Here is a 14408-nt window from a genome sequence, read left to right on the forward strand (position 1 = left end):
TATACAGGTGAGCTGGGTAATGCATTAAAGGGTTACACATGTTCAGCCGCTAATAAATTTACCAATTTTCACGCCGGTCAAGGTTGGTAAAGTTTTCACCGCTGTTTGTTTGTTGGTTTGGAGATTTGGTGCAGAGGCCTCGGCGGAGGTGTGCGCTCTATTGGGTGACATTCTGATTTACACTACAATAAAGGCAAAGACAACAGATATGATTTTGGTAAAACATTTATTTCCTGCTTCATAAAAAAAAAAAAAGAAAAAAAAAAGACATGACTGCACCTTTTAATCAACGTCTCAGTCAAACCTGCTTCAGTCTCATGTTTGTAAAGCAATGAGTACAGAAAAAAATAGTGCCTCTACAACAACAGGGTATGTCGTTATGACATGATGTCTGTTAGAATTGTAAAAAAAAAATTCAAATAGGTTGAATAAAACTCAACCGTATACATGAAACTAAATATTGACAGCAGGTAGGTTGGTTTTAATTCTCTTCAGCTATCACTGAACGTAGAATACAGAAAAAGCATATTTTCTATATGCTATCGTGGATAAGGGCCCCATTAACATGTCTAGGATCAGCAGCCACTACAGTCATTTGATTCATTTTAGGTTTGGAAAGGCCAATAAATGAAGCCTGTGCAGCAGGTTTTTGGAAACAAAGGATGAAACCGGGTCAAAAGTACCATGACAGGAATCTCTATTGGATCCCGATCAACATTCCTCTGTAGAACAGGTATAAATAGTGGTTAAGTCGAAACATTGCACTGGAAATTTACTGTATATCATTATATTAACTTGAAGTTGGCTCAAGGGTCAAACATAAACGTACTGCCATTAATGGATCCGTGTTTTATTGCAGCGCTCGGGAGATCAAGACGGTGCCATCACTCAGGTCTAACTGACATGATTAGGAGCTATTACTGTATTGATCCACCTGGCAAGTGGCACTGGATCAGCTGAGGCCTGTATCGACCTGACTAAGTGGGCCCATGGACCTCTGAGGGTCAGGCACATGTTAAGGGGATATTACCAGTTGTTTGTGGAGATGGATCTCTTTCATGTTAAGGTGAAGCAAAAGCAGCATTTGGGAAAATAACATCAAGCCAAAAGTATGGTTTAAAAAAAAGAAAGGATACTGACCCTGCTCGTAATACCCGTAAAAGACATTGTGCTTTTATAGAAACATAATATTTGTAATGAGATTTAAAACAGGATGAAAAGTACGATCTTGGATAAACCTGCTTAGGCAGCTTAGTGAGTTAATATTATCGTAACAATAAATTATCATAAAATAGACTTCTGAACTTTTTACATATCCACCAAATACTGTACATACGCTGTATAACACTATCTCCAGACAAAACAAAAACAGACAAGGGACCAGCATGAGACTGCCGTCCTAGTTTTCATCTCAGTCCCAGCCAAAGTCATGACCGGTCATCTGGTAAAATTTCCTATTAAAGGGTTTATAAAAGTCCCGTAGCCTCTGAACCACCTCTGGGTCAATATTGGGATGGGTCCTGCCTTTGGTTTTGCCCAGGCAGTGTGGTTTGCTGTTCCCCTCAGGTCTCTTAAGGCAGGGGAAGCCCTTTGCAGGGTTAAAGTGGAAATGCTTCTCCGTCACCACCATCCTGAGCCCGAGGAAGTCCTGGACGCGAGCCATCTCGCCCGCAGGGTCGCTGATCAGACGCTCTCCGCTCACGAACAGCAGCTGCTCCATCGGGAAGAACTGGATCCAGCGCTCGAGGTGCTTGGCATACATGCCGATTTGAACGGCACTCCACGTGGTGTCAATCAGACCCATTGACATGTTCTTAAAAGTCAGGGTCTCGAAAGAGGGGATGTCCGGCTTCTTGGAGCGGGTCTGGGTGTAGTCTGATATCGCTCGCGTGACAGGGTCCCGCACGACTACGATCAGCTTTGTGTCTTTAGACATAGTGTAAATCCGAGCGGGGACCTCCTTGGTGACATAGTAGCTGGGGGTCTTCTCCATGGTCAACTGGCCATCAGAGGATTTGGGCATCAAATCCCTGCAAAGACACAAAAACACACGGATTTATATTTGCTCTACAGTCACTGCATGGCATGAAAACAACTCTGTCCCATCATGTTCAGTTCTTTGTAGTGACATCACCTTTTAAATCAAGCAACTTTTGAAAGCTTCCATAAAGGACGATGAGGTCAGCATTTACACATTTTTCTCTCCAGATTTAGAAATACTGTCAGGCGGGCGATACTCAATCATCGTCGAGAAGACAATTCTCGACATCATTACCCGCGTCAGTGTGTGCAGTTAAAGTGACTGAGACTGGTAGGTAGAGCACAAGCGCTATCAATCATGTGCGATTGCGTGTGAGGACAATACACAGTTCATGACATGTTCTAAATACAGACCCTGAAGGAAGACATTCATCTCCGGGTGCTGCATTTAATCTACCCTAATGCCTCAATCCTCTTCCAAACCCTGCACTCCCCACATTGAAATATCCCACACCTCCATTACAGCACACAAAAGATGGTTTAACTCTGAATAGGCAGCACTATGCCTCTTAATGTCATGCCAAGACATATGACTACGGCTGCACTGTTCGCCTCGTAATTGTCAGTAATGTTGTGTAAAATGGGAAGATTTGGAGAGGCGTTGCATTCCTGAGGAGAAAAACGCAAAGCTCAGGAGCCGTGTATTCCCGTAACTGCATATTCTTGTTGACCCTGGATGGCTCTGGTTGATCATAATACAGCCTGTTAACTGCAGCCCCGACTGGATAATGGCTAAAGTGAGCCAAGGGGGATTAGGACTAAGCCAAACACGCTACGGCATTAGAGGCTGCTCGGCTGCCTTGTTGGCTGACTGGGTGGCTGGTGTCTCTGGAGTGAGTAAGTGGGAGAGAAGGAGATAGATACAGCGTGTGGTCACAACGATGAGAGTCAGTGGTAAGTGGTTAATCCATGTAGCAACACAGACGGAAACCAGTTGCTTCTGGACACAGCACATACTCCAGTGTAGCCGAATGCGACCAGTGATGCTAGAAATTAAAATTCAATTTTGTGTTGACACAGACAAAAACGTTAATTTAACTCATGGGAGTAGTTTGAGGGTTTGCTGCATCCGAATGCATTCAAAAGGAAAACACAGGTTACGTAAGGACGTTTTGATTTCACAATCAGATTCTGCTTTCACCAAAAACCCTGCGCTCGCATTCAAAAAGCTCCCTACTTGTGCTTATATTTGCTGTGCTCCGACTTCTCCGACTTGGGTGTTTTCTTCTGAGCTTCAATTTATTTGTGCAACAAGTCTATTTAAATACCCACAACCGATAGAATGCCAGCTGTAGTGTTGATAAATGAACCCTCACTCTTGCCGCTCGGGGATCTGCTGCACTCCTGCTGCATGGCGGTGTTGTTGTTTTTCCGTCACGCACTCACAGAAGCAGCGTGAGGAGAAGAGCTGAAGCTGGAGCACAGGAAATTTGTCCAAGCAACAACATATCAGTGCAAGCGCCCGGTTTAAGCACAAGTTTAAGCACTTGAGAGCGTGTGCAGGGTTTTGAGTGAAAGCATTACAAAATCTGAACAGAAAAAAAATGAGTCCTACTCTAAAATAAAAAGACCCCCCTCTTGAATAAACATAGGAAGAACCAAGTATCCAGTCCCCATTTATGTACCCTACAGAGTTGCATCAAATTATAAACTCTTCCCCAGCTTCGTACACTTCCCTGTTATGAATAATACAGTAGTTGTAACTGGTTGTTATATGTATGTTACAAGACTTCCACCCATCCATAGTTTCCTATATGCAGGAGATTAGGAGAGGAGCTTAGTATCTCGAATGCAAAGGTAGATAAAGCTCATTCTACTATTCCCGAGCCATGATGCAATGTCACGTGTTTACAAGCGTCAGCCCCCCCCAACATACCTCACATTCAAATGTAAATCTCCAATTATTCCAGCACTTGGCTAATAATCTCATGTTTTGATAGCGAGCGCTTGTTCTAAGTCAAAGAGCGGAACAGCAGAGGAGCCGTGACATTAAAGTGATTGCCATAATTTCCATCCATCTGTCGGTGCACGCACAAGGAGCCGCGATATCCCTCTCCAAACACAGCTTTCATCTCACGATTGTAAGTGGTAGAGAGGAGCAGAAAAAGGGTCCGCGAGACTTCACTGTGCAGAACATAAGGAAAAAGCTTAAGTGATTGTGGGCAAAGGAGGCATCACCCATACCTCATTAGTGCCATGCAAACACAGAGGGCGTCTGTTTGCTTATGTAGTTTCATCCCCTAATGTCACCTGCTCTTTCTTTCCTTTCCGTGGAGGCTCTAGGTCTTACGCAGTTATTCCACTTTTCTCCCCCTAAGAGCCGCAGCCATCATTGTATGTAATGGAAAACCCCCAAACCTAATCAAGGTAATAGGTACGAGAGACACAAACAGCTCTATCAGTTCCCCCCCCCTGCAATCATCATGAGAATCTCTTGGATACACACACAAGCGGAACGCTGGAGGCCTTTCCTGGGGCCCCGAGGGACAAAAAAAACTTACTACCAATCAAACTTTCCACTTAGTCCCCGAGCAAAACAATCTGTGTGAGAAGTGCATGCATTATTCATCTTAGCAGAGATAGAGCGCGGCAGAACATCTCTGAATGAGCGGGGAGTGAGAGAGTTGCCTTCGGGGGGGCAGATGTAGCAAGCTTTCACAATTTGTTCTGCTTAATAAACAATGTCGCCTGGAACCAATAGGTTTCAGTGCATCCTCATCTATCAATCAGCCGGGCAGGGGCGTCATCATTCAGCTTCGAGACAACAGAGATAGTGCGCTCTGTGGAGCTGAGTCACAACCTGCTGACTTTTGCCCTCTCATGAATTTTTTGCGTGTTTCTATTTGATCCAGTTAGTTTGGGTTTTCACATTGTAATTTATCTACGCATTGGACTTCAGCGTGTCAATTGTAAGGTATCTGCTAAATGTTTTGAATAAAGTGGATAGAAAGCAGTCGTTTTCGTTTGAATGGAGAAAATTAATGAACCTGTTCACGTTGTAAATTTCTTTTTGCCACTTTAATATCATTGTGTTATTACTACGAGGAAAATAAATAAAATAAAATAAATAAAAAGACTACAGGCAATCTTGTGAGCTGCTTCTTTTTTTATCTTCTATTCTCCAGGCTGTCCAAAAATGTGTTTTCACACTTCAAACAAATAGAACCATGACTCGGTTTGATCCGGACTGAGACCTCCTCTTTAGCTCAAAAGGGTTTAAACCTACAATCGGTACATTAAAAGTAAATTTACATTGATGCTCGCACTTGCACATAAACATCCTCTGCCCTCTAACCTCTCCTGCTAAACTCGCAGGAGAACAGCATGGTCGGGGAAGATAACAGCTAGAGGGGGTGGGGTGGGGTGGGGGGGGGAAGTGAGGCGGTTAAAAGACAGAGATAAAACAAGAGACGAAGGAGAAGAGGGAGCAAAGAGAGGATTAGATGGAATCAGGAGTGCTGCTGGAAGATGGAGACCGAGTCGGTTGACTCCTCCGACCTTGAAGCCGAAGTGTAACTTTCAGAGTCAGCTGCCGGTTTCGGGAACTTTGTGTGCGGGCATTAGCACAAGATAGATCACGCCTACCACAACCTGCCGACAGATATTACTCCAGGAGAGGCGTGTGTTGTGTCATTTATCAGCTGGGTAGTCAGGTGTGTGTGCGTGAAACTGGCTGCTGGGGAGACGGCATTTAAAATCATTGTTTACATTCGCTGCTATCAGGAGGCAGGTTCAAGGTAGGAATTTACAACAGTGCGTCGTGCGGCTGCTGGATGATGCCCTCAGTTAGAGTTGGAAACCAAAGTGCGGAACAAGCACAGTGCAAGAAAACTCAAGACAAGATTTCTTTTGCTCCCTGAAGTCAGTCTGCTTGACTGACTCTAATTTGGCATCTATATTTGAGCTCCTCAGACCCCTGTGACAAGGGACTGCTCCAGAAGAAAAAAAAACCTGCTCAGGATTATCTAATGATATGAGTAATAATCTCCCGCTGCAGCTCTGAGAGGGCTGGAGCTACTGTGGGAATCGTTCCCCTTCGCAAAGACAGGATGAGAGGTGGTGGTATGCAGCCACTTAGAATAATCAGTCCAATTTACCGCGAGACAGAATCCAGACAGACGTCAAAGAGGAGAGCAGCTTCGTGGGAAGGTGTTCTGGGTCCATTGCGGCCCAGCTTATCGTCCATGTGAACATCAACGTCATGGTGCTTTACAGTCAGGACCTTCTCGTATGACGCTGAACAACACTCAGTGTCTCAAACGCATTCCTCCACGATGAGCGCAGCCTTTTCACATCCTCCGTTATTACTGTCAGTGTGCAAAACTGAAGGCCACCTGGCTGTCTAATGGTGGCGGGCCCATTCTGAGAGGAGAAGGAGGGGGAGGAACAGTGTTTGAACCATCCTGACTTCCCTCACACAACTGTCGGCCTTGTATTAACACGTCACAACACTGACAGTCGCTTGTTTACAGCAGCTGAGAGGACTTTTCAATCAGGGCGGAAAAATGTAAACCAGTCACACTGATTGTTGATCACACTCCTGGTCAAAGAGAATATAAAAAGTCCCAAAAAAAGTCATAAGAGTTGAATTAGTGCCTGTTTGGAACTGGCTGTTTGCTTGGCCTGTGGTGATGCTGGCTACAGCTTTCTTTCTGAAACTGTAAAAGTGACTAGAAAAGACTGGACTGCTGGACTCAGTCCACAGAAACATGAAGCTGCACCACCGCTAAAAAGCTGTTCACACGTTTATTCAAAGTTCCACTCAGTACGCAGAAACCTGAATCAGCTGTCATTACCATTGTCGTGAATGTGCGGTTGTTGTAAACGCGTTGTTGTCATGACTGACTGATTCAAAGTGTATCAACGTTGAACGTATCCTGTGTCAGAGTTACACCAAATTTGATGCTGCACTTCCAAGAGCCCGTAACGATACACAACCCAAAAAAGAAGCAGATAAGATAAACTGTGCTTGAGATATCCGAGCCCCAGACAGGCAGACAGAGATTTCTCAAAGAACTAGATAGATCAATACCAGTATGAATGGATACATAGATCTTATTACTATGCTGCTGTGTTAATGCTACTTAATTAGCAGAAAAAACAGGATAAGAGGGATATGAGAGACAACGCTAAGCTAATATGTGCACTGGACTATTATGATGTTGTGATGGGATAACAAAATTCTCTGCATGTGATGTCTATTTCCAAATTGTGCAATGGTTGGTACAATTGGCCGATTCTCTACAGATGCATTATGTTCTGAGGCTGTGTTCAAACCGGGCATAACCATGTGTCTTGAATAATCTGATCACAAGTGGGGAGGACTAGGTACAGATATGAAAGCAGCCAAAACCAGCGTACCCCGGGCCATTATAAAGGAACACCTCAACAGTTGTACGTACTCTTACACACATTACGTCCAAATTAAGTAGGACAACTGTGTCCACCATGTCTGAAAGATTTGAAGAGACACAAGTATTAGTAGTGTGTCAAACATCTTGGTTGATTTGGTTTGTCTGGGAAACACAGAAGAATTGACCCGGACCGCATTGTTTTGATTTCTTCTTCTGTGAATTTCCTGCAAACCAGGAACTGCAAGTGAATTGCTGTCTTCCTCCAGTTAAAAACAACAACGCATTTGGTCTTTGCAACAGGAAAATGATGCTAATGTTTATTTGCGCATCGAGCGGCGAAGCGACATCCCATCGCAAACGGTCACTCGAGACACACGTGAAGCTTATTCTAATACTAGGTGTGAACTGACGTACTTAGAGCTGTCCACTTGTGATCGGATCACCCAAGACGCAGGTTGATGCCAGGTTTGACGAGGGGCCTGAGAGGATCGGCGCAAGCAAACAAGACTTCAAAGAAGCAGAAAAAAAGAAATTGATGGCTGAGGCAGATGAAGTTGGTGTGACTAGCTGTCGGGGAGTCTCTGCAGTGGAGACCAAGACGGAGGCAGGAAACAACATTCTCTCTGAAGATGCGACAAGAGAGAGATGAGGAAGTCAACAACTCAGGGGGATATAATGGAGTGAACTTGCTTTGTTTCAGTGTTTCCAAAGTGCTGTAATAAGTGCTGCGGTTTGACAGATTGCCTCAAGCGAAAGCCCAGGGGGTTGTTGCCGCAAATTAAATCTTCAATCTCAGGAGCAGGGGAGGGGAGGTGCACATTACCAGCATTGACAATCTAGTGGACTCATTCGTGGAACGCTAGCGATCAGAGGAGACAATCACATGAATCCTGGTTTTCTTTTTTTTGCAGGGCAGGAAGTTTTAAGGGGAGAAAAGTTTGGGGGAATTTTCTTCAGAAACGACAACAAGCTTAAGTGATGGCTTTCTTTGCCGCATCTCATTCTCAATGCCTGCATGTTTCTCCACATTTTCCTGTGAATGTGCTGACACATTAGTTTAAAGTGGGTGATACCTATATTGAGATCTCTCTCTCTCATCCCCCCCCCCCCCCCCCCCCACGTCCTTGCAAAGAGGTAAAAAGTGTCGAGCAAGCAAAAAGCCACCGGTGGACTCGAACGAACCTTGTCTTGGGAAATGCAACTTTGCACACAGACATTTCTGAAAGTCAACATTCAGGCTAAAGAAGCTTAAGTGAAGAGTTGGAGTCTTTTCTTGGGCCGGTTCCAGTGAATGCTCTTTCCGACGAACTCCTGCTGGGCTTCGTCAAAGGGCACTTTCACCCTTCTGAGCACATTTGCATACAAAGTGAAGGCAGAGAAAACATGTTTCACACTAATTGTCTGCTCCTTTATTGTCAGGGTTAATGCAGACCTCAGGGGTTCTCCAGCATCCCCTTTCACTGAGCTCCATAATACTGTTGCGCTTTCTAAAGACTTGCTTTAAATTTACTGCCCTCTATCTACCGCTGGCCTGCGTCTGAGCAGCCCCGGGGCTCTGAGGAGGATTAGGCCATCTTCCCTGACACCCTCAGTAAGTTAGTAAGAAGGCCGTTAATTGTTCTATACGGAACCTCGAGAGGATTTCAACAATTAAGTCACATCTACCATATAGAACTCGGAAGACCTTGACTTGAGCTTGCATTAAATAGATGAGCAGTTAAAGTGTCACATATAAGAGGAAGTTAGAAATATGCTGTTGTCAAAGAGAGGGGGGGCCAGGGAGGAAGCTGTTCCCACGGCTTTTGGGAGTTGCCTCCTGTGCTCTGTGCAAGAAAGTGTGCACAATTGTCTGCCTGCTTCTCTGTCTCTCTCTTTTTTTTCTGCCTGTGTGAGTGAAAACAGGCTGTATTGTGGTGGGCGTCCCGCTGTGCAGGGGCCTCCCCTCTATGTGGGGCTCCATCAGGACGGACACAGCAGACCCCCAGCAGGATGGACACACCAATCACAGCAGATAAATGGTGTGGGCACAACTCAATGCCACCACAGGAAGTGATAAGCCCACCCAGAGGACAGCTCCTCTCCGAGCTACTGCTCACCATTAGTCGGGGGCGATGAAGTGAAACATATGGGCAAACAAATCAATGGAAGTCTTCACCCTACTTGGATCAAGGGGATTTCACGATGGAATCTTTTAACGAGCCTCAGAAAAGGTGCGCCGGGCAGAAAGCGCTCATTTACAGCATGGAGCCGAAAAGTTGGCAACGGATTGCGTGGAAGTATAGTCGCACGTGCGATAAGCTACACTGGATTTCTCCGGGCTCCACTATGCCTTAATGTTCATTAAGGGTTGACTCGATGTCACAGTGCTCTGCTGTATGGGGTCAATCAGTGGCTCAGTGCGCTTCCTGTGACAAGTCAAGCCAAGTTGTTTTAATTAACCAGATCACCTCTCTCGGAGAAGAACCTTCATTATACACGTCTCAGGATGAAACACTTTCCCCACCCTCCCCTGGCTGCGTGTGTGTGTGTGTGTGTGTGTGTGTGTGTGTGTGTGTGTGTGTGTGTGTGTGTGTGTGTGTGTGTGTGTGTGTGTGTGTGTGTGTGTGTGTGTGTGTGTAGCTGCCACAGTGAACGTCTCAATTAGATTCCACCGCTTCTTCGACTATTTTAATACAATTCAATCACTGGCTTCTTTAAAGATCTTCTTTCATTCCTCATTCTTCACATGCATCGCCTACTCATGTGTAACGTGTGAAATGTAAAAACACTACAAACATTTTGCCAAACAGATATAAAACATCTTCAAGCAGTCTCAATGTGTTTTCGTGGCTCAGTCTGTGGAGATGGACAAAAGGCCGCTCTTCAAAGACTGATCATCTAAAAATGTCCCGAACCTGTCCGGAAATTCTTAAAGGAGCTTAAGCGAGGACGCCTTTGAACAATGCTTCGCTTCCCCTATTGTAGCTTCGCGGAACCAGCTTTGAAACAGTGCGCGGATCCTTTGACATTTCCTGTTAATCCCTCGGCTCAGTCAAATGGACACTTGAAACAGCGGTATCTCTTCTTAACAATGCGGTTGCTCACAAAGTTTCAAAGGATTCAATGCCAAACCACTTGCAGGAACATTTTGGGTACACGAAAGATCAATCGTTTCTCAGAATAAAGTGTGTTTGTGTTTATGGCCAACAAGACGAGCCAGTTGTGTAACTGTGCAGCTGAGTCAATAGTAAAGAGCGTGTATATTGAGAGATGGGTTGTGGTTCAAGGACGACAGTTGCCATGACAGAGAGTACAATAAAAATATTACGTTATGCAGTGATGAAGGTGTGAGCAGCCACACATCACTGATTGCTCCTTTTCACAGCAGTGATGACTTCAGGATTGAAAATAAAAAAACTAATTACCGTCTAAATCAATTCCCTGGAACTCGTAATCTTTATAATCACACTCCTGGCTGTTAAAATAATAAAAAAAACAACAGCATGATGTAACTTGCTGACTGTTCACCACAAACTAAGTGCTGTTTGTTTGGACTGCGTCCAGAATGAACGTCTCAGAAGTTCAGCTCTATGTATCTTTCTTTTCTACCTGGTGTCCCCATCCTTGTCAGGGAGCTACAGAGGGGCCAAGGCCAAAGGACACATGTATAAAAATTCCCGGAACACGCAGAGAAGGTTGGACAAACAAGCAGGAAATCAATCGTGCCTGAGATGAGTTGCCCAAAATGTCGAACTGAAAGTTTTAACCTCAGCAGAAATGTGGTGTACATGATGTTCTGTTTGAGGACTCTGACCTGTGGTGTCAGTGACATTAGAGGTTTGATTGCTGCGGTTGGACAAACTTTGAGATGTGCGAGTGGCCTGGGCCTCATCGGCAGTTTGTAACGTATTTACATAAAGTTATCACTTGAGGTCACAGATAACAGCAGTTTCATTTCTATAAATATTGATATACACCAACATACAGTGTGTTTTTCAGAATTATGTTTATATTTCATAGGCTATGCTTCACTCTTGTTTTATTGTTTAAGTAACCTCAGACTTTAACTTGTGAAAAATTAATAATCAATGAAACCAACAACAAACTGTAAACCTCTTTAGTCTCAGGTTAATAAAGACACTAACATGGTGGAATAAAAGTTTATTATCACACTATGATTAACATAAAGTCACATCACACGTCAATCTTTTTACTATTTTATGATATAATATATATGATTTATTTTCTTAAAACTTAAAACAATCTACCTCCATGGTGATGTTAGTTACTTATCTTTGTAAAAATATTTTTCAAAAATTGCAACGAACCTTATCATGTTATTTAATCTATATAACATTTCTATAGGCAACTTGATGGAAAGTCTGTTCATTTAGCTGCGTATCACAGCTTTTCTTTCTACTGCTGCAGATCGATGTTATAAATCAATTACACTAAAGGTGACTTATAGTTCTTCAGGACAACAAAGTCACCATCTGAAATGTAGGTTATAAAATGTTGCCTTGATGATCACAGCCAGTTGTTATACAGACAAATAGATTACTTTTTATCTTGCCTATTAGATTTATTCCAGCCTATAGCATGTGGGTTTTGGTTTAAACATACGATCCAAAGCATAAAAGTAGCTTGAACTGAGAGGAAGTAAATACAAATAAAGAGTATATGTGTGTTTTATTCTGGACAGTCAAGCACAGCCAGAAGTCATGTCTCCAAACAGCCTTCAAATCTGTGCGTAATTGTGCGAGGCACGGTTCAACGAGAAATTGCACAGGCATTAAGTATGGCTGGTAACCCTCCCCTTCTCTCTGTCTCTCGTACAAGTTTTTAAACGTGGCTCAGTGTGATGTACCTGTACCACTCCAGCCCTTTGTCGTAGTTGCGGTCGAAGAAGTGCGGCTCGGCTCCCACCGCGCGGATGTCAGGATGCAGGCGCAGGAACTCCAGCAGCGCCCGGGTCCCTCCTTTCTTCACCCCGATGATGATCGCCTGGGGCAACTTTTTACTTTCCGACTCATTGAGGAAACCCGACATGGCATTATCATCCAACGCCTTCGCCTCGCCTCTCATCTCATCCCACTCCTCTCCTCTGCTGTCCAAATCGTTCTCGTTATTCAGCAAGTCCCTGGACGCCCCTAAGGAAGACTCCTGGTTGTCAACTTCTGCGTCGCTTTCGCGCCCGCTGCTCACCGAGCCGTACGCCAGGTTCGGCATCGTGGAGCAGTAGCCGACACAGCAATAAATCATGTAGACCCAGAGCGACAGCATGATGCAGAATACGAAGAGTTTGTTCTTCACGTGGGGTGATGGCACAACATGTAGGCTGTGTAGAATCGGACTATATTCCATAGGACCGCCGTGGAAAAGTTAGATCCCAGTTAACAGGCATGTTGGCACCGGCGCCTCACTCCTGTGCCATGGCTCAGATACTGGACTCTCGGTGCGTAATTTCCCCCAAAAGGCAATTTAGCAAATGCCCAAATGACGCCCAATTCACCTCCTGCCTCACTTCCAGTTCTGCTTGAAGGATGAGTTGAGTAGTTTTAATTCTGAACAAAAAAAAACAACTAAATCTGAAGAATATAGAAGAGGAGAAAATATCACAAAACAGTGGATGGAAATATCGCAGGGCGAGCGACGTGCGCGTCAGGGACTGAGTGGTCTCCCATCACTTGCTCCCAGTGTGTGCGCTCCCTCTCACAGCGGCACCAAGTTATCTACAGCAGGCAACAGCGTCAAGACAGACAGGGTGTGGGAAAACTGACTTCCGGTAGATCCTTTCAACTTAAAATAGTGTCGAGAAGGTTGAAAAGACGCGTGACAAATTGTACCCACGTGAGCGATCTTGGATTTGACAGCACTTTTCACCACCACCATTAAAACACTGAATGCGGGATAACGTATTGAAGAGTGGTGCTACATAGACCTACATCACCACAGGAGAGATATATAAATAAGAATATATCCACAATAAATCTATTTCCTGTTGGTTATTCCTTCAATTTGTTTACAGTCTTTACATATTTTAGGACAATATGAGGTATAAAATACAGTGTTTTCTTATCCATGTCATATAGGAGCATGATTTCTGTGTTATCATATTTAACATTTCTCAATAAACTTAGTATAGTTGAATCTAGATGCTACAAATCACCAATATTACGTTAATCTTGAAATATGTGCTCCATCAATACAATCAGGGAAAACCTTTTTTTTCTCTGTTGTGATTCCATAAAAAAACACTATTTTAGTTGCTTTAAGTTTTATTTGAAAGTTGTATTTTTATGCCTTCCCTTGTCGACTGCTGACTGCCGGTGGACGCGAGCATTTCCTCCAGACTGAACAGATCACAGCCCCTGATGTTGAACAGCAGATGGCATTACAATCTGAGTCCTTGTCAGGGGTCAGATTTATGTTATGTTCAAGTTCAGTTTATAGTGAACTATCCGTGCTCCACAGGCTGTTTCACATCAACATGCAACTCGTTAAAAGCCCCAGTTAGTTTCTCTGTGTTGAACAAGCTGTATGTTTCGTTGTTTGGGGGGGGGGGGGGATTTGGATCACATGTTTCCATTGAAAGCTTTTGAAATAAGAACCAAACCTTGACAACTTTTAACAATTCCTGATTCTTGGTTTTATGAAAATATCAAGGGCAAGAATCAAAGTATCTGGATGATACCCGATGATGCACTATTTCTCCGTGCCGTTTTGAAATAACCTCTAATGTTTTAACCTGTTCTGCAAAAAGCAAACAACAAAATTAAAACAACAGGTATATTGAAACTTTATAACCCCCCCCCTGAGCAGACAAACAAGTGACACACGTGAAAATATGTGTCACGGGTCAGCTGTTTCTCTAACAACTTCGCGCAAACGGTCGAGTGACTCAGAGTTAATTGGCCTCATAATCCGACCTAATAGCCCCTGTAATCATTCCAAACAATGTGAACACGCAGTTTTACATAAACAAATGTTATCAGCACATTCAGTGGACCAATAAAAGTTAATAATTTCCTCCGA

The 14408-nt window shown here is 44.0% G+C and overlaps 1 protein-coding gene across 1 annotated transcript; it reads right to left on the minus strand.

Annotated features, from left to right (window-relative positions):
* Positions 1 to 209: 209 nt before the first annotated feature.
* Positions 210 to 12737, minus strand: hs3st3b1a (heparan sulfate (glucosamine) 3-O-sulfotransferase 3B1a). Its single transcript, XM_034593623.1, has 2 exons — positions 12241 to 12737; positions 210 to 2030 (listed from the first exon to the last, which is right to left on the minus strand). The coding sequence occupies exons 1-2, from the start codon at positions 12735 to 12737 to the stop codon at positions 1412 to 1414; spliced, it is 1116 nt and encodes a 371-aa protein (XP_034449514.1). The 3' UTR covers positions 210 to 1411.
* Between the last annotated feature and the right edge of the window lie 1671 nt (positions 12738 to 14408).

Source organism: Hippoglossus hippoglossus, chromosome 8 (assembly GCF_009819705.1).
Source record: "Hippoglossus hippoglossus isolate fHipHip1 chromosome 8, fHipHip1.pri, whole genome shotgun sequence".
Lineage (NCBI taxonomy): Eukaryota > Metazoa > Chordata > Actinopteri > Pleuronectiformes > Pleuronectidae > Hippoglossus > Hippoglossus hippoglossus.